Source organism: Pyrgilauda ruficollis, unplaced genomic scaffold (assembly GCF_017590135.1).
Source record: "Pyrgilauda ruficollis isolate IOZ18807 unplaced genomic scaffold, ASM1759013v1 scaffold3, whole genome shotgun sequence".
Lineage (NCBI taxonomy): Eukaryota > Metazoa > Chordata > Aves > Passeriformes > Passeridae > Pyrgilauda > Pyrgilauda ruficollis.
In genome coordinates this window covers 26,361,392-26,381,133 of record NW_024524377.1, presented here as the reverse complement: position 1 = coordinate 26,381,133, position 19,742 = coordinate 26,361,392, and the positions used below count along the sequence as shown (strand labels likewise).

The following is a 19,742-nucleotide window of genomic DNA, read 5'->3' as shown; positions in this document are numbered from 1 at the left end:
GCACACTGCTCTGTCATCAAAACTTGCATGTATTTCCAAACAGCATTATTAAATCAGACAGCTATGTCTAAATTGTGGTATTTTTGTTTATTTCTTGGGTTTCTTTAACATTCTCAGAAAGGCACAGGGAAAAAAAATAATAAAAAAAGCAACTGCAGGGTGTGGAAAATCCCTCAGATACCTAAGTCACAGCTGCTCAAAAATGTTAAATCCATATTTAACCCAATCAGCCCCTGCCAGAGCAGCCACTTTATAAATGCATTATCTCCCCAAATGATAGCCACTGTTTATTTTTATTTCACACCCCTATAGGATTAACTTGTTTTCATGTTATAGAGGGGCCACAGATTCTTCTACTCTCCCTGGCTGACAGCTCATGCTGCCTGTCTTTCCTGCTTACAGGGGCTCCTTGCTCCCTCTTCTGACTGTGGTTAAGGAGTTCTATGTATATTTTCACAAACACTGCCAGAAATTTTTTTATGTATTGTAGTGCTCTCCAGCCCTGTGTCAACAGGATCTAAATCTCCTTCTCTCACCTCCTTCCCTTATTATCTTCATTTTGTTGGGTGTGTAAGGAGGAAGTTTGCCAGGGGTGAGACCAAATGGCAGCAACCTTGAAATAGGAGGGTCTTTGCAAATATTCCCATGAGAATCCAGATCCATTGTGAAAGCTCTTCCACAATTCTAGAACTAGATTAAAGTCTAGTGTCTGTTTTCAAAGTAAGTGTTTCTTGAACTTTCTGTTTATGTATCCTTAACAATATTTTTCTTGGAAAAATTAGCGCTTTATTATATCTGCTTGTACAATGTTTGCAAGATGAGGATGTGACATGCAGAGCCTTCCCCTTTCCATGCATAAATTGCTTGTCACAGCTGCATTTTCTGAATTCCCCCTGGGGCTGTACAAAACCAGCACTCTCTGAAAGAGATAGGGGTCATGCCTCCTTCATTCCCCAGGTCTCTGGTCCAGCACTGCAGAAGCCAGGGATGAATAAAAAACGTTGGCAGAAGCTGCACAGCACATAAGGGTTTTCTCCCACCTCTGTGCCAGGCTGTTCTGCCTTTCCAATAGAGACCTGAAATACTGGAGTTCAACAGGCAAGTTGCTTCAAGTAACTGAACTGCCAACCAGTTAATTTTCTTTTCATTTGTAAAATTAATAATGAGATTCCCCTCTGATACTCATTCTTTATAACTGGCCTTCAAAAAAACAAGAACTCAGTGCATATCTGTCCTACAGAGATGAGCACTTGTCATTCCACTATTAATGTAATCCAACTACTTACACAGCAGAATTCTCTGTTAATAGTCACAGCACAGCTTTACAGATTTATGGTGATGCCATGGCTTAAATCAACTGAGGGTGATTTAAACTGGCTTATAATTGTAAAAATAGGATTATGCAAAAATCCTCGATAACTATTTCAAAAGCACGGGTGAATGTACAGACTGTTTCAAAGCTGTGTGATCAGCAGTCTCCCCCCTACCCCCAATTAAGATATCACCACAGATTTCCTTCCAATAGGTATGTTGGGGTTTTTCCACTGAGGAGATCTCTGTATTCTTTAGGAAGACTCAAACAAATTACATACAGTAATAAGTACCTGAAACCTCCCTTCATCTCCTTAGCTGACAAAAAGTCAATGTGTTGTTATTTTTTCTTGTTTTTTTCCTAATATACAAGAGGTTAATACTGCTTTCATGAAATGACTACTAATGTACAAGAAATGCAGGGAGTTGTGTTGTGAGACAATCCCATGATACATGTTCCAAATTATAATTTTGCTGACCTTGTGAGAAATAAGATCATTTAAAAACCACAAGAGAAACCAAAATCAGGGAAGTCTAAAGAAATGCAATTATCTTGCTGCTGGTTAAAAAGATCAGATTCTGTGTTAAATGTCTGAGCAGATCTGAGCAGTAATTCTATAAGTGGGAATAACAGAAAATGTATCTGAAAAACAAAAGAAAAGAATTCTTACCACTCATGGTGATTGTCTACGAAAGCAGACATGGGACTTATTTGTACTGTGTAGGTATCATTGGCTGAATATTCAAACAAACCATAATATGGATTGAAGAGCTCCCTGGACACCAGGAAAAAAAACTCTCTTGATGGTCCACTGTAGTCCAACCTTTAAAGAGAAACCTGACATTACTATGAAGCAAGAAACTTTTTTTTTTTTTAATCTACATTCCTTACACTATATTTTGATTAAAATTTCGTAAGATTTTAACCAAAACCCTTATCCGTGCAGATTGCCTAATGCAAAAATATGTGGAACTCTCAAGGGACTATTCTAAAATGGAATGGCTTGGAGGACTGGAATGAAGTTCTCCATGTGGGCTGCACTCAGAAAGTAGCTTTGGCTCCAGCTGTAGTGGCCTTTCTGCCACAGAAATACAACCAAATAATTGGGGGTGGCCAGGATAGGGAGGAGAAAAATCATGAAAAGAGCCAAAATCAGACTTATCTGCATCTGACAAATTAACACTGAAAATAAACAATGGCCATATTTTGTCTTTGCAGACTGCAACCATAGGACAATTGGAGGGATAATATTTGTGCTTTCCCTAGCAATATAATCTGAAATTACTTCAGTGATTTATGTTTCTTGGTCTAAATTTTCTTGTCTGTCTTCCAAACTTGAGCACATTTAAATGTCTTTTGGAGAGTGCACTTCCTTTGTTGGGTTTTTTTATTTGTTGTTTTCTACTTTTTTTTCCCTATTTCAAGATTCCAGTACTAATGAATCGAAATAACCCCTTCTTCCTGAATGATAAACAAACTCATTGCTGACAATGCACTGAGACTGAATTGTGGCATTACTCTGCAGGTCACCAGTGAAATGAGTTAGGTATGATATTAATGCTCTATTAGAGTTGGAAAACAGAAAACTAGGAATTTTCCAGTGGGAGCAGAGAATATTATAATCCTAACAAAAAGAAAGATACATCTTTTATAGATGAAAGATTTAATAATTGACTCCAGTACTAAGACAATGCACAGACAGACGTACCACAGAGAAAGTCAGCTTTCACAAAGAACTCCTGCTACAAATGTTTTGGCTCATAAACTTTTACAGAAGACAACCACAAATGAAAGTTGTTTTTGAGGATGAAGTTGTCAGGGAAGTAAAGGCTAGGTGCCATTACCAAGCTGAGGACAAACCCTCTTTCCTCAGCTGATTAAAAAACATTTTCCCTTCAGTCACAGGGAAGCATTTCACTTCTGTTAAGCTTCAGCAGTGAAGTACTGAAACAGATCCTTACCCTGGCAAGAAGGGGTAGATTCCATCAACAAATTAGAGAAAAAAAAAATCAAAAATTGTTTGATACCATGGACAACTGTTGGATCTTAATCTTGGCATCAATACCAGGATCAAGGATAGGGTCATCTGCAAGACTCTTGCAAACTTCTGGGATAATCAGACACACTAAGAAATCCTGAGATAGAAAGGAAACTGTGTGCTTGACTATCAGCCACTTCATACAGCTCCCTCTGTATGCAGTTACTGTGAGTCATGTTAAATAAATCAATCATGAGAGTCCTGCACTGCCAGTCAGATTTATCCTACAATTAAAGGCTTGGCACAAGGGTGAGAAAACTTCATACGAGAGGTATGCAACCACACAACAGCTGCAACAGTGGGGCATTTGGATATTCAGGAGACTAGTATGTTGTTGGCAACATGACTCATGTCTCCTAGGAAGCACCATTAATACTTCAGATTTACCACTCTTAAATGCAAAGCAGCTTCTCCTAGTAGTTCAAAGAACTCAAGAAAAACAAGGAACCATATTTTTCTATATAAATTTTTGTAATGTATTACCAAAATTAATGAGTGTATAAAAACCATTAAATGAGCATCACAATTGATGAGTATAGAAACTGAAGATCTGAGGAAGATACACATTATGAGACTTATGACAGAAATCACTTGAATAGCAATAACCATGTCTGAGTTGCCCCACTTAGTATTTTATATACTAATAAATCAATAGTTACTAGAATGCTCTATTATGTATTTCCTTACCCATTACTTTATGACTTATATCTCTTTACCAAGAGGAAAAGAAATGCAAAAGCAAACTCCTACTTACACTCTTAAAAAAGGAGGAGCAAATAGGAAACAATTAACTTTCAGTATTCCTCCTCTCCTCCACCCTGACCTGTCTTTCTTCACCTGGCCAAATGAGTGGTTGGATGCGATACATATCCTTGCACCATCTCTGATGAAACAATACTGTTTGCACACATCGTTTCTTCATTAAAAATACAGACGTGTAAATAAAGGACTGACGTCATTTTAATTTGACTTTGCTCCTAATTAACTGATTCTTTTCCATTAAGGCTAGAGTCTCATGTAAAGCTGGATCTAATGGGGACAGGAGGTGTCACCCCCATTTCCAGGGGGGGTGAAATGCTGCTGAGTGGTGAAATGCAAAAGTCTGACGTCTGATGAAAGGAAATGGTGTATCTGGATCAATCTCTATCTCATGTATGATTTAAAAAATTTCCCTTTCATTTTTAAATCTGATTTGAGGCTGTAGGTGTGAAAGTAAAGGCTGGTAGGGGCTGTGTAAAGCAGGCCTTGTTCCTGCATCTCCACCCTCCTTTGTCAATACAGCATAATCTCATTGTGCACCAGCCTTGCCATTCCAGTTCTGAGCTTATCCTCAGAGAGCATAGTGATATTATTTATATGAACAAGTCCACACTTGTCTCTCAGCTGTAAACATTCTTTATTTTAAGACTTCACTGGGTCTTTATTAACACGCAGTGCTTCAGGGTAAATTTTAAACAAACAGTAGGATTTAGAGGTTTTCAAAGACATATTAATTTTATCTAATCTTGTAGGAGATGTTTCTATTACAACTTTGCATTTTAAAGACTCACACATTGCATGGCAGTAGCCCACACTACAGCATTTCAAGAGCTGTGCTGCAGTTTTCTGAATATCATGGAATAAAAGTTTGAATGTTTATAAACATATTCATGAACCATTTCAACAACAGACAAGTGGGCTTTCAGACCTGCCAAAGGGGGCACAAATCAAGAGACAAAAGCAGCAAATAGTACATTGTTTCAGTTTCACTTGCAAAGGAAATCTAACTACATCTTGCTTTGCAAAGCACATCTCACAACCTGTAACATATTAGACTTTCATTAGACACAAACTGAGCATTCTCTGAAGGTGACTTTGAAGCCTGGGGAATATTTGGGGTTTTTTAGCAACTGGCAACAGCCCAGTTGCTTTTATTTGTGATGTAGGCCCTGGCTTGAAGAGGCAGCGAGCACCTCCTGTAGCATTGAGGGCTTTCTGCCATCAGTGCCTCAGACAGGGGCTAAATTAAGGACTGAACCCAGAGCCTACTCTGAAAGCACACTCCCTCCAACAAATGGCAGCTGTCTTTTGGTAAGCCCTGGAGACACAACAGCACTGAGAGAAAAGAAATATGAATAACACAAGAAAGTTGTTTGGGTTTTAATTTGCTTTCCCAGCAACATTCTGAAACACACACCAGCTATTGGGAAAATTCACACAAGCATTCACATTACTTCTGCAAAGGCAAGATATGTTACATTGAAAAATGCTTAAGAAGCCATCTTGAACAGCTGCATGTTCTAGGCTTGTGTATGTGGCATTTCCTGACCACAGCCCTTCCTCTTTTCACTCTAGACAACAAGTTTGGTGAGAGAGGAGCTGCAAGACACTGTGTTCTCAGGCCACAAATACTTCCCTGTTTTACTCACCCTTCTTCCCCAACGAACGTGACATAGAGTTTATTTCTCTGCAGGTCTTTTCTTGAGTAGCCCATGATCTGGTTAAAGGCATCTTCTAACAAGTGATCTCTCCTGATGATTAATCTGAAGGGCAAAATTATTTTGAAACAGCAATTTGTGAACATGAACCACATTTGGAAACATCTATTTACACAGCAGGATAGTAACCAGGGTGATTTCAGAGATACCTGTTTCTGCTGGATAATTTTATTCAGATCAGGAAGCTCCTGTTCTCCAAAGCTCTCTCTTATGTTTCAATAAAATGTCCCTTGTACAAGGAAGAGTAGTTTTGTTTTGTCTACCTTGGTTCTTCCTTAAAGTCTTAAGCAGAAAGGTCCTAAAGCTGGAATTTCATTAAGTCTGAAATCCTTTTGTAAAGCTGGGTCCCTAAGTGAGTTTAACTGTGAGCAAGAATCTCATCTTTTCCATAAAAATCAATCTCTTAACACAGAAAAATATAAAACCATAGAAAATCAGTATGGTAAACCCAGAAACACACATCCCTACATTATCCTTGTGTGATGGTACAAGAAGTTCAGAAGGAATGGCAATTATTTGTACAAAACTCCACTGAAACATCACATGTGAAAACGCAATGTACCTTCTGAAAGAAAAATTGTGAAAATGAGGAAGTGTCAAAGATCTAAAATAAGAGGTGAAAGAATCCTCCTTACTTAAACATTTTATCCTCTGCCAAAAAAATGTGTTTAATTAGTTTCCTGAAACTTCACTTGCTCTATATTCAAATACTGCCTTCTGTGTGTGCCCATCAGATGGCAGCTGCTGCTGCCTGCAGGAAGGCAGGAACGCACCCCAGCTCCTGCAAAGCCCCTCTGGCCCTGCAGAGCTCAGTGACTGCACTGAGCCATCCTGCCGAGGACATGCAAGGGGAGAGCCAGGAACTGAGCAGGCACCTGGGCAAAGAGAGGACCCAGGCAGCAGTGGAGCTGTGCTGGGCCCTGTTTTGAACAGGTCAGTGCTGTTGCCTGGGAAAGCAACCCAGAGAAAACTTCCATTCCCATGTCAAACTGCAGCTTAAAAATCTACAGTGTGATGGCAAATAGGGCAGGGAAGAAAGGACAGGGAAAAAAGGGTGTGAGAAATGGAACAGATTATTACAGGGAGCCAAAGCTCCACACCAGTTATTTGCCCAAGCACTCAGGACAAAGCTTTCATAGATAAGGCTTTAACTGTTCATGATTTCATTATATTTTAGGCAGACACTACTCAACCTTTGCCTCTTAAGACCTGTCTAAACAGTAGCATTTTAATCGCATTTCAGTTTTGCAAAACTTGTAATAAGCTCACATGAATGAAGCCTGAGCTTTGCACAGATTACTGCAAAAATAAGTGACTGGCTGAAAGAAATTAAAAAAAAATAGAAAATCCCTTTTTTTTATAATAGAGGAAATTATTAAATCGTGTTCTAGTGCCTCGTGGCTATGAGTTTGACCACTGGCACAAGACTTGGTAATTTACAAAATTTTGAAAGTATCTTGTGAGAACAATTCTTATATATAACAGCACATAATCACATGATTAGCTAATAAATGAAGGAGGGAAGACCTCACTCCAAGTACTCTACCATTCAGAGTTCTAAAATAAAAATATTAGCAGTTTTTTAAGGCAATCCTTAGAGTTTAGTAACATTTAATGTATGAATCCTCATTACTAAAGCAGACTGTGGTATCAGGATGGACAATGATGTACAAAAGATATGTCTATCTAATTTTTTTTTTTAGTGGAAAAAGATACGAGAAAATATAACTGTTTATATCATAATGGAAGAATTCAGATGCCTCCTGTTCTGCAGGCCTCTTCCCAAAGCTCTTTTTGGCACCGTATTGGTAATACAATACAATTGTCTGTACAAAAACATAGTTGGAGGAAGCACAGAGGTGCTCAGAACTTGCTGTATCCTCTGTTATGAGTCACATGCTGGCATTAAATGTTTTATTACAGGTTTTATATTCCCAGAAATGCCTGGGTAACCGTAACATCTGCATTCCTTCTAATGGGAAGAAGCTTGCAGATGCGCAAGGCAAGGCAAGCTGCCTGAAAAGAAATCCAGTTTCATGAGATGCTTCAACCTACTTCAATTTCCCTGGGCCTTGTCCATATCCTTTAGTCTCCAACTTCCTGTAGAAGTTCCTCAGCTTGGCTTCAAAGTCTCTTTTGTAGGGAGCTGGAGCTCGGGCATTGGCACGCTGAGTACCTGCAGGGAGAAACAGGCACAGGATGAGCTGTGTGACATGAACTGATGGATGTCCCATCTGCTGCTGGAAAGATTCCTTAATAGCAAAAGGTATGCATGGTATGTGTTTGGTTTAGTCACCTTTATAAAGAGTAAAAGCTGCATATCTTCAAATCTGCTCTGCATCCAAGACTTTCTGGTTGCTCACTTCCAATAGTATCATCTTTCAAAAGTAAATTTTAAAAGAGCAAATCCAGGTCAATGCAAAAGATGGATTTTAAAAACAACACAAGCAACTAGAAAGACTTTGTTTTTCAAGTACACTTTATGTCTAACCTTTGTAATAGTTCATATGATAAATCTTCTGCTCTGGCTTTAATATTATCAGAAAAACAACAACTCAGAAATGAAGCAAAAATAGGCTGGACTCTGCATTGCCCATGCTGACTACACCAAGAGGAAGAAGGAAAATATTTGGAAATTCCTTAGTGGAAGTTTTTTCCCCGGGGAAGTAACAAGGAAGAAAAATATAGGAAGAATGGAAAGACTACCAAATTTAAGCTTGTGGAACTTCTAATCTGTGGCTGCAGAAACATATATGATGGCCATGTAAGTGAATTTAATTTTGACAAACTGTTTTTGAGGGTCAATTTCTTAAAGGCAAGGAGAGGTGAGATCCTTTTTTTGGTACATCAAAAAAAAAAAAGGCATACCCTGTAACTGCATGTACAGTATATACAAATTAGTTGTTTAGTCTCATCTATTCTGAAAATGGCCATCATTAAGACTTCCACTGCCTCCCTGGATAAATTACTTCCACTGATTCAAATGCGAGGCAGGGTGCCAAGGAGGCAGTTAAACTCCTTCCCTCCATGGCTGTGTAGACATCCCACACAAAAAATTCAGAGGATGTTTAAAATTTTTCATGCCCTAAAGTACATACAAGTTGCCAACTACTTCTCAGGAACTAGTGGTCACCTGTAATGCACTGAAAGCACAAGAAGACTTTAGCAGCACTTTTCTGCAGAGTTCTGTCTTTTAGCTCAGTTCCTAGTGCAAGTTTGCTTTTGGCTTCCTGCATGAAGCTAAGCCAATACAGAAACATTGATTGCTACTGTGGGGGAAGGCATGGGAACGTAAGGTTTCAGGTGCTACAAGAGAGGAGGTGCATCCGTTCAGCCTGTGGGCAGAGACGGGGGAAGGAGGGCAGCCACAAAGCCCATGGGTCTGACGGAAAAGGCGACAGCACATCCTGCGGAAGTGGGGGCTGGAAGGAGCTGCAGAGTCTATCTCTGCAGAGATCAGAGAGCCAGTGAGCTCACCAGCAGCACTGAATGCCATTTAACAGGTCTTTAAAAGACCTGTCTGACCAGAAAGACACTTGGCACTTGTTCCAGGCTTGAAGTGAAGTGTGGGAGGAATAGTAAATATCATGGAATCTGCAGGGATCCAAAAGGAACATGAAGGATCCCTCTGGAAAAACAGATCATGGTCATTGATTAATCTGTAGTTGTTTTCCTCTTTTACTGAGAGCACCAAGAGCTTCTAAAGGTACACTCAGCTGAAATCTCCTGAAAACTTACAGAAATAGTAAACAAGCCTTTTAATTATTGGCCTTTCCCCTCTCTTGTTTGTTTTGCTGTGGGTCAAACTATGAACAAAAATGCAGTCACCAGAAAAAGGCAATAAAAATATACTTTAATGTTAACCCCTCAAGGCAGCTGGGTTTTTTTGAAGGGTACCACGAAATATGAATCTGATAACACACTACTTCATGGTTCAGAGATCAGCATCATACTATTCTGTCAGCACATCATGACAAGTCCCCACTGCAAATCAGATGCATATGCCAAGAAATTCCTGGGCAATTATAGTGATTACTTCCGCCTTGGGAACAAAAGATGTTAATGGAAGAGCTAAAAACCATCAGTGATGTGATAATCATACTTGATTTTCAAAGAGGTTATATTCTAAAGCAGATATAAAGAGTAGCTTCATGACTATTCATCTTTTCCAAAACAGAAAGTACAAGTGATTGTGACTGATCTGAACAATGGATCCTTAACGCCCCAACTCGTGCACTGCAGCACAGCCAGCTTAGCTGTGGAGAAAAAACAGAGCCTCCATAGAAACATGGGCTATTTACAATTTCTCATCAAAAAAGTCATTTGTACACCAACACAAAACGTGCATGCTTGCAGAGTGACAGGGAGATTCAATGGTCTCTCTATATTTTTCTACGAGCCAGAAGAGAGACTACAATTTTAGGGAGAATGAGATTAAACCCATCACTGTACATTCTCTACTATCTGCTGCTACTGTGAGTAAATGAGAATATCACATGTTAAAGACTGAGTGTATTTTGAAATTACTTTGTTGGAATGAAGCTATGCCCAGCATGCTTTGGTGCACATACCAGTGATTAAGAAACCTGAACTCTGGAAGCCAAAACTGGTTTTATTTATAAAAGACTGCCAGGTTTGCAGTTGGAAGTAAGATGCATGATCATTCTCTTCTTTTCAATAAAGAGAAACAGTTCTATCTAAACCATATACATACTGAAAGTATTAATAAATGTGAATATTGTATTTCACTGCTTCGCAGAATGCCATAAGATCATTAAAGTCTTCAGATAGTTTCTTCAGAGAGATCTTACAGAGGTCCTTTGTCCAACAGCAGGAAAAGCTACCACATGTTTATGAATGCATTTTATCTGATTCCATGGAAAGGCAAAGCTTTTTGTCATTGTGGACTGGGAAACGCCCATGAAAATCACAGCTCTTTTTCTGATAAAAACTTCTTGCTGTCTGGAACTACCTAGAGTTGCTTACACCCTAAATGTTCTCCGTTTATCTATATTTTCATTATCAAATTTGTAGAAATCCCCTTAAGCCACTTCCAATATGTTTATCTATCATCTTGAGGAAACTAAGCATAGCAACATCTATCAACACGGCTTTCAAATGGAACTTGCCATACCTGCAATAATTTAGCTCTGATCTGCAGCTCAGTTAGAATCTGAAATATCAGTTTCTTTCCGTTCTGACATGAATATCCAGACAGCTGCAGTATGCTGTGTTCTGAACTCGTGTTAAAGTATAACAAGCTGGCTTTTATGCATAAAATTGTCCCTCATTGCCCCACAGCCCCATTACATTGCTATTTTAATGTACAGCTATTAGATCCATACTTTTAATTCTCCAGGCATCAGGATGCTGGCACGAGCAGTCACTTAGTTGTTTCACATCAGTGAGAAACAAGTCTGCATGTTTTTTTACAAGTCAGAACAAAATCACAACTCCTGAATTTGCAATACACCCAGCAAAGCATCTTGTGAGCCCAAGGCAAGAGGTTCAAGTCTGACAGTCAAATGCAATTGTACCTGTTGACTTTGCCCAAAAGTAGTTCTAGATCTTTGTTTTATCAAGGATGAGAAGTGGTTTCATGGAGCCCCTGCAGAAGCTTTGCCTGAGCACCTTACCTGGAGAGTTCTGAGGTGAAGACACCGGTGAGCCTCGCGGGGACTGGCAATAACTAGGATGAAGTAAGGCATGTGGCGGCACATATGACATGATTTCCTCCTCAAACAAGCTGGCAAAAAGGAGCAAAGAAGAAAGAACATGTTTATTTGAATAAATGGCATGTTTCACTTTCTAGGGATGAATCTCTAGTTATTAACCTGCTTTCTTTAGTAGTCACCTACCTGTTTCCACCGTGCACACTTAGAGTGCTACAAAATATTTTACTGCCATTTCCTCAAGCAGATTTTGAAAGTACTGGAAAGCAGTAACCACTATTTGGGTATTTGTTCTCAAGGTTAAAATACAGTTATTAATCTATGGTTGTGTTCAAGGGTGCCAGGATGAGGGAAGAGACAAGAATCTTGACTCCATGTTTCAGAAGGCTGGTTTATTATATTAAAATATATATATTAAAATGCTATACTATAACTATACTAAAAAGAATAGAGTGAAAAAGATCCATCAGAAGGCTAGAAAGGACAGGAGAGGAATGATAACAGAAGCTTGTGACTCTCAGAGGCTGAAGCAGCTGCATCTTTGACTGGTTATTAAGTAGAAATAACTCACATGAACCAATCAAAGGTGCACCTGTTGGTAAACAATGTCCAAACCACATTCCACAGCCATCAGATAGTTAATTGTTTACATTTCTTTTCTGAGGCTTCTCAGCTAGAATAGGACAAAAATCCTAGCAAAGGATTTTTCATAAAATATCATGGCTACAATCCTTGACCCTGCTCTTTTTTTTTTTAATGTTCTCATTACAAAAGGGTCAATAACCTTATTCAGAAACATTCTAAGCCTCCAGGATTAAGAAGCACAACTGAACTTGTTAAGTGTATTGACTGGTAAGCTTGTTAGCATAACATTTTATGTTTAATAACACTCCTGCTGAAACAGGTATCATATCTAGCATGTTCAAGCTCAGTTACTTCAAGCTTCATCTATTATTGATACACAACTTTTTAAGTGAAAAAACTCAAACTTATTTTCCAGCCTAATCACTGCATCTCTGTGTGTGTATGTATGCATATATATATTAAAATTTCAGTCTTTTCCCTAATTTGACACAAGCAAATCCAAAAAGGGACAGAATATCTAATGTCAGAATGGATCTGGTATCAAAAGGTATTTTGAATGTGAAACATGACACAAATAAACTGCTGCGACAGTATGTAAAAATTACTTTCAAAAATTGAGCTATAGAAAGAACTGAAAGCCAGTCTTATACTATCCAATGCAGTGAAAACAATGTTCAAATAAAAGACGTTTTTTACTAAGTCTCTTCACCAAACAAGTATCTAGACTTTTTTTTATGTAGATTTTTTTTTTAAATGAGTCCTTTCTGCCAGTTCTTCTTACAGTCATGGCCGTGTGATGTTTTCCTCCAAGTTACACTTAACTTTTTTAAACTAAGTTCTTAAAGAAACAGTATTTACATTTCAGAAAGGCCCAAACATCAATTTAAAATGAGATTTTTTCTTAATAGTAATAATTTGGAGATTTGGGGACCAGAAAGGATTATCGTTATGCAACCTGGCCTCAAAATACAACTACTAACGTCAATTCTGTTTCACTAGATTCCATTTTAAAGGTACCCGTGAATTTCTTGATGCACTTTTACAGTGGATGAGAGCACAGTATCAAGATAAAAGGGTTTAATTTTAGCAAAAAATCTGGCTGATTTTTTGAGTTAATAGCTTAAATGAAAACTAGTAAAGAATCAGCTTCCCATTTCCTGATGTCTGTAATAGTGTCTTTACTAAAGGGGACAATGCTTGATAGCACAGTGAAGAGGCAAGAGAGACATTAAGTAATAAAAACACCTCTCAAGTATGTGCCTTTACAAACAGACACCTCCCAAAGCACAGAACTAAACAGATGCAGTCTAAAGGTTGCACAAGGCTCATTGTTGAATAAAGGTCTGAGCTGAACCACCTTTCTAAGCATCAGGGCTGGATACAACAGGACAATTAAAGGTGGTCTGGGCAAACCCATATAAATCACAAGCACAGTGCTCTTGCACTTGCCTTTCATATTCCATTATGCTATGAAAAGTGTGACTTTCAACTACCATCTAGAACTGAACATGAAGAAAATAAAACCTGAGCCCTAAGCTGTAGCTCTCCCAGCCGCAAGTCCAGGGAGTGAAGGGGAAAGGACTGGGAGACACCATCAGCCCACTCTGCTCCCTGAAAGCTCCTGAGCAGCTGCCCCAGCGTGTTCCTCACGTGCATGGGCAGCAGCAGTGCCTACCTGAGTAACATGACAAGGTCTGCATCACTGGATAAACGCACCAGCCCAGGTGTTCCCTCTGTCCGGATGAACTGGATCTTCTCCCTGTGCAAGCAAAAAAAGGCTTTCAAACTACCTTTTGCACATAAGGCATCAATGTGTACCACAGCAACAAGTACAGAGTATATCAGAAATCTCTGGGTTATGGTTTTCCCTACTTTTTTTCCCTGCCAGACCAAGTCCATGTGAGCAGTAAAACACTACAACCAAAAAGCTAACTTGTTCTGAGGAAGGATGCTCACGTTGCCCTCATCTCTTAAATGCTCATGCTCTCGGCAGGTAGTCACCCAAAAAGTAAAAAAAAAAAAAAAAAAAAAAAATTCAATCCCTCAAATTCACACTCAAGTCCATGTCTCTGAATTCAAAGGAGGAGGCTGAAACCTGTAAGAGGACATTCCTACTGCAAAAGTGAACTCTTTAAAGAGTTCACTGTCTCTTCTGAATCTCTGGACAAATGCAAGCCATACATTACAATGCATACTCGTGATTTTAAAGCCAGTGTTTTCATACCACACTGCATTTAAGATATCTTCCAGTAAAAAAACTGTATTATTTATCCCCTCTATTTCATCTAAGCACACACATCCTTTCTCCTAGACCCAGTTTGGTCACTGTTGTGCAATCCACGCATCCTAAGTTCTGAGCATGGTAACACATATAATTTTAGGATCTGTACTGAATATAATTTCTCAGATTCTTATTATTTTTCTCTGCAGAGCCTTTCCCTGCATCCTGAAATACAAGTACATCCTTCATATTTTTTCTTTATCAGCATGATAGTACAGTAGAGATAAATTCTAATTTGGCTTTACACTTCTAGAGGAAAAAGAACCAAGAATCAAACCCATGTAGTAAAACCTAAATCTAGTCCCAAATCAAAAGGAGAAAGCCCCCAAACAAACAGAAAAGACCTCTGAGTGAGAACAGCAGCATTAGCTCATCTCACAGGTCTGTCTACCCCATGTCCTATTACCAACAGTGACAAGAAGGTCAAAAACACTCCATGCAATTGGCAGGCCAGGGACATCCGGACACTTGCAGAGCCCACTTCACTCTACATCAGTGCCCAAATGGCAAGGCTGGAGGAAATAAATGGTGGATTATAAAATATATCTTAGTGTTTGGTTGGTAGCAACACCAGAAACCAGAAGGACATTTTCTGGGTAAACTAACATATGCAGCCTTCCAAATGAATGCAGCCCGTCACTGGGGTTACCAGTGACAGATGTGATTTCAGTGATTTTTTTTTTTTTTAATACATATGCCTTTTACTTTCCATTAAGATATAAATTATATTTAATGTATAGCAGGTGCCTTTGCCTGAAGCCCTTTACATTATCTAGCAGCCTCCCAGATTCACCAGCAGTGGCTCAGAAGATTTAATCTTGGCAACATGCCTAACAAAGACACGATAAGTATAATGTTCCCACTCCACCATGAGACCTGTGAACAGCAACTTTCTACATGTAGTATACTTTCACTTTATATTTTAATACTCTCAACTTCCTATCTCTTCTTTCTCTAAGGTAATATGAAATTATTTTAGACAGAAAATGTCAGAGATCTTTTCAAATTATCTTTGTCCTCTTCCACTGGCCAAATACTGATTTTCCTCCTCACCTAAGTAATAATCACAATAATATTAAAAATAATAATATTTAATATCATCATAATTTCACTTCAACTGCACCAAGGTCCTCAAAGGAAGAGATTTCTGGCAGTTGTACTAATCACTATAAAAAATACACAAAACATTTATACTGAAGGATTTTAGTTAGGTCTTAATTTATCAAGTGTTACGGCAATGTCCATGGAGTTGCTTAGTCTCACAATGTGTCAAATAGACATGGATTCCAATAATTTGCTAAATCAGGGTCTTAAAAGACTAACCAGGAAAAATAAAACTGGGATTTTAATCAGTAACATTTTAATTTTTAATTATACAAATTAAAATGCTACTGAAGCATCAGCTTTAGAAGGATATAGGAGAAGTATAATGGAAGACAATTTACCTTAATCAAATTACTAACTTCAAATACTAAAATTAGAATGGAACCATTCAGCTTAAGAGAATGGCTTTTCTGAGCGATCCCATTCAACGTAAAATAAAATTATGTTCATTAAAATCCCCAATCATTCTGCTGAAGAAAGTCAGTTAAGGCATGTATCTTCAGTCTCCTGAAGTAAATGTACAGAAGGACATATAATCTCAAGCAAATTAGGAGGTACAGAAAATCCTCGGATCTTTCATTTTTAACCTGAAACCCATCTTTTCTTGAGAAAGTCAAGTTTGTGGGAAATTTTGCATCTGTAATCAGGAAGCAAGGTTCTACTAGAAGCAGAATCGGGGAATACCAACAAGCCTTGTGAGCAATTTGAACTCTAATTTGTTAAAAAAACCTACAGCACACACGAAGAAAATTACACAGATTGCTATCACAGTGAAGGAAATAAAGCACCCTGGGAAAAAGAATATGAAGCAATAACACTACAAGCAACCAGAAATTGTTTGTATACTACTTCCCAGCAGATTTCAAACCAAGCCTGGTGGGAAAAACTTGCCTGCAGTGATAGGGGTACAAGTGTTTTGACATACTGAGAACTGAAGATTTCTGCTGTATTTTCTAGAGAGCTTGTATTCTGCCAGTGTGTTCTTTCACGTTTGGCAGGAAGGATTTCTTTAGAAGGTTAACCATGTCTTTAACACAGAAGTCACATCACAAAACTTGTTATACTACACACAGGGAAACTGCAAAACAGGCCAGCTTGTTGAATTTTGGGAACTTGCAGGACACAGAGGAAAAGGGATCAGTAAGTAACACAGAACAGAAGAAAAGTGAGTACCAGTGCTGGCTGCCATGCCGGCCAGCGTGGGTAGGCCTCTGGAACACAGCACTGCAGAGGAGAGGCTGCCAACAATCAAACCAATTTTTTAAATGTAGTGCCCAAGGAAGAACGGATACATTCATTTCAGTTCTGGTCACTACTATCCAAGTTGCTGGTGTTTCCATTTCCAAGTCTAAACATATGAGGGAGTTTCAACAACCACACAACAAAGATCATCTTTCCTCATATCTTGTTGCACTGTGCAAAAATCTGCAGATATCCCATTTTGTAAATTTTGCAGAGACAAAAAATTCTGATTGATGTAAGATTACCTCCAGATCTCATGAGGTCAGGACAGCCTGTCTGTAAATGTGCTTTGGAAAGATAAGGACAAATCCAAATGTCATTCTGCCTCCTGCTCCCAGCTGAATGAATGGGCACATTTGCTGTGCCGTCCAGCTGTCTTGGCACATTAGGAAGACATCAGCAAATCTCTTATGCCAGTTTTCCAAACATTTTCTTGTAGGTACCTTTATTTGATAATTAAACATTACCTATGTACTTCTCAACCCTGTTATAGTAGGCTGTTACACAGAAATAGAGCAAACAACTATTTCCCACAGCTTTATGAATATGTTTGAAGTCACCAGAAGTCTATAATGTGTTATGTTCCACTGCTAATAATTGAAAGTAGGTAATTGTAATTAACTTTTTTTTTATTGAAATGGGAACAGCAAACTTCATTAATTTTCTTACCTGAGTGAATGATTCCTGGTAAGATCTGGTTGGCGCTCTTGTAGAATTTCAAAGATATTGGGCTGCCGCAAAAATGCAACTATCTTGTCATTGTAAGCTGAAAACATTAGCAAAAATATCATGCTGAAACAAGGAGATCCCAAAACAAAGGATGACATTCCTTTTGAGTCTTCAACAATAATGACATACTTCACCTTCACAGTTTTAAATTTAGAAGTATTGGGTTAATACTTTTGTATGTAAGGCCACCAATCCTATTGTCTTTTAAGGAACACACTTATGATTATGAACCAAATCTCACTGTGATATATCCTTTCCACCACTAACAGCTATAATTCTGTTAGCAACCTCTTATATTTTAGCACTCACACTCTTAGCTAAGGTCAAACCAGAATATTTATTGTTAGTATAAAATTGCAGAGACCTTGGTTTTCACTGCATCTATTCTTAAATGTTAAGCAGCCACTGGAAACACCCATATCAAATCCTCAGTAATGGCTGAGCCTGTGAGGCATGCACACCATGTCCATGGCAAGGGGGAGGATTTAAATGGGCAGAGGTTTTCAAGTAAACATGCCACAGTACAAAGAGCCAGTCAGAGTTAATTGGATTAATTTATCTTGATTTAGCACAACGTGACAGCTGTTAGATTTAACAAGCTACATTCTGTGCGTGGTGGCACAGAAGTCAGTAACTCTGTGTGTATGTAACTGAGAACAGAAGTTAAGCTAATGGCTAATTCCAAGCTGATTAACACTTTCTGTAATCCTGCCAAAATAGATGCTCACAAGTTGTGGAACAAAAAAAAAAAAAAAAAAAGAAAAAAAGTCAACAATTCACTGGGAATACATGGAGTCCAATTAGGACCCAATCTGACTCCCTGGTTTAGTTCATCCTGTGAGCACACAGAGTATGTGAGCTAGGAAGGTAAAATACATCACTTATTTGGTTCTGCACACTTCCAGCTCTGAAAGTACCAACTTAACAGGGGGGAAATGCTGATGGACAGAAGGATCACAACAAATGGCAACTTCCAGCCATCCCAAGTGAATGGAAACCCCAGCAGTGCACACTGCCATGACCTCGCAGTGATGGAGAACTCCTCCCAGCAGAGGCTGGATGCTGACATACCCACTGGAACCACATCCTGGTACTGAGCTCTGCTGACTGTGTTAAATGTGCTGGATGGTCTTGGCAAAACGGGGGGTCCTGAATGACGGGAATCCTCTCCAACCTGAAAACATGCAAGCAACCACAGTGAGTGTCTCTGTGCCAGCACAAGCACTCGGGTACAGCAAAGTGAGAATTTATACGGCTTAAAACCAAGCGTGTACATCAAGGCTCTGATTGATCACTATCCCCAGCAACCACTGCAGCAGGAAGCAGCTGTGCTGCTAGGACAGGTACTAGCAAAACATCATTTAGCATACTGGGCCCATTAATAGGAAGAATCAAAACTGATACAAGATTTACTGCTATTTTTAAACAGTACCACTCTGAAAAGAGACCAAAAAATTAAAACTGGGATATCTTTTTTGACTCTGTAATTTAATTTTGTCTTTTGTAATTAATGGACAACTTTATTTATATGAAACATTCTGGAAACCAAATTCTGCTCCTTCATTAGCACCTCTATTACCTCTGTGCATGAATGCAGTTTCCCTAAATTTGAAGTGGAAAAAAGTTTGTGGCTGAAGCCTCAAAGGAGAATAAAGAAGTGAGTTCACATTCAGGCAAGGCAAACGAGTCCAAAATTGGTAAAAACACGGCTCCTAGAATAATTCAGAAACACTGTTCTGTTTTTCCTGTATTCACCTTCTGGACTTAAGAAAATTGCATGTGAACAATTTTTAGGGTAGAACCACAATATAAAATTGTTCTTAGAGGCATTTGTTATGTCAGGGCAACTGCTGCAGTTTACTGCATCATTTTTCAGGTTTCAGACATTTCTTGGTATTCAGTATTTTATCTCTGTAAAACATTTGGTTAACCTCTTTTTCATCCTGCTGGACCTCTTTGTTTACGTCTCCATTTATCTGCCTACATGTAATGGTTACCATTTGAACTGAACTCCCAAGCTTCAAAGATCTATAAAACATCTAACTGCAAAAGATCAAATAATTATAAAAGGTTGCTTTTGATTCCAATCTCTGAAATCACAAAGCAGCAAAAGTCCCAAGATATCTCCCAAGACCTTTTTGCTCCCTCATAATATTCCTTCAGAAAAACGAAGAATTATTTCCCGTTAGGCAATGTGCTGGAAAAGGAATGTCATTATTATTAGCTCCAGCTTCACACTGTAGTTCAGCTTTAGCTAAAAAGGCATTCCTTACACTGGTTCATGTTTGTTTTAGAGCATCTC

The 19,742-nt window shown here is 38.7% G+C and overlaps 1 protein-coding gene across 3 annotated transcripts in view; it reads right to left on the bottom strand.

Annotated features, from left to right (window-relative positions):
- Positions 1-19,742, bottom strand: part of HECW2 (HECT, C2 and WW domain containing E3 ubiquitin protein ligase 2) — a 100,202-nt gene that overhangs the window by 13,722 nt on the left and 66,738 nt on the right. For all 3 annotated transcript variants that reach the window (XM_041472883.1, XM_041472885.1, XM_041472884.1), the window contains 7 exons: positions 18,512-18,614; positions 17,381-17,477; positions 13,760-13,843; positions 11,464-11,573; positions 7,883-8,003; positions 5,759-5,872; positions 1,983-2,135 (listed from right to left, as the gene is read on the bottom strand). In XM_041472883.1, the coding sequence (XP_041328817.1) occupies positions 1,983-2,135; positions 5,759-5,872; positions 7,883-8,003; positions 11,464-11,573; positions 13,760-13,843; positions 17,381-17,477; positions 18,512-18,614 (782 nt within the window). The remainder of the gene's footprint in view (positions 1-1,982; positions 2,136-5,758; positions 5,873-7,882; positions 8,004-11,463; positions 11,574-13,759; positions 13,844-17,380; positions 17,478-18,511; positions 18,615-19,742) is intronic.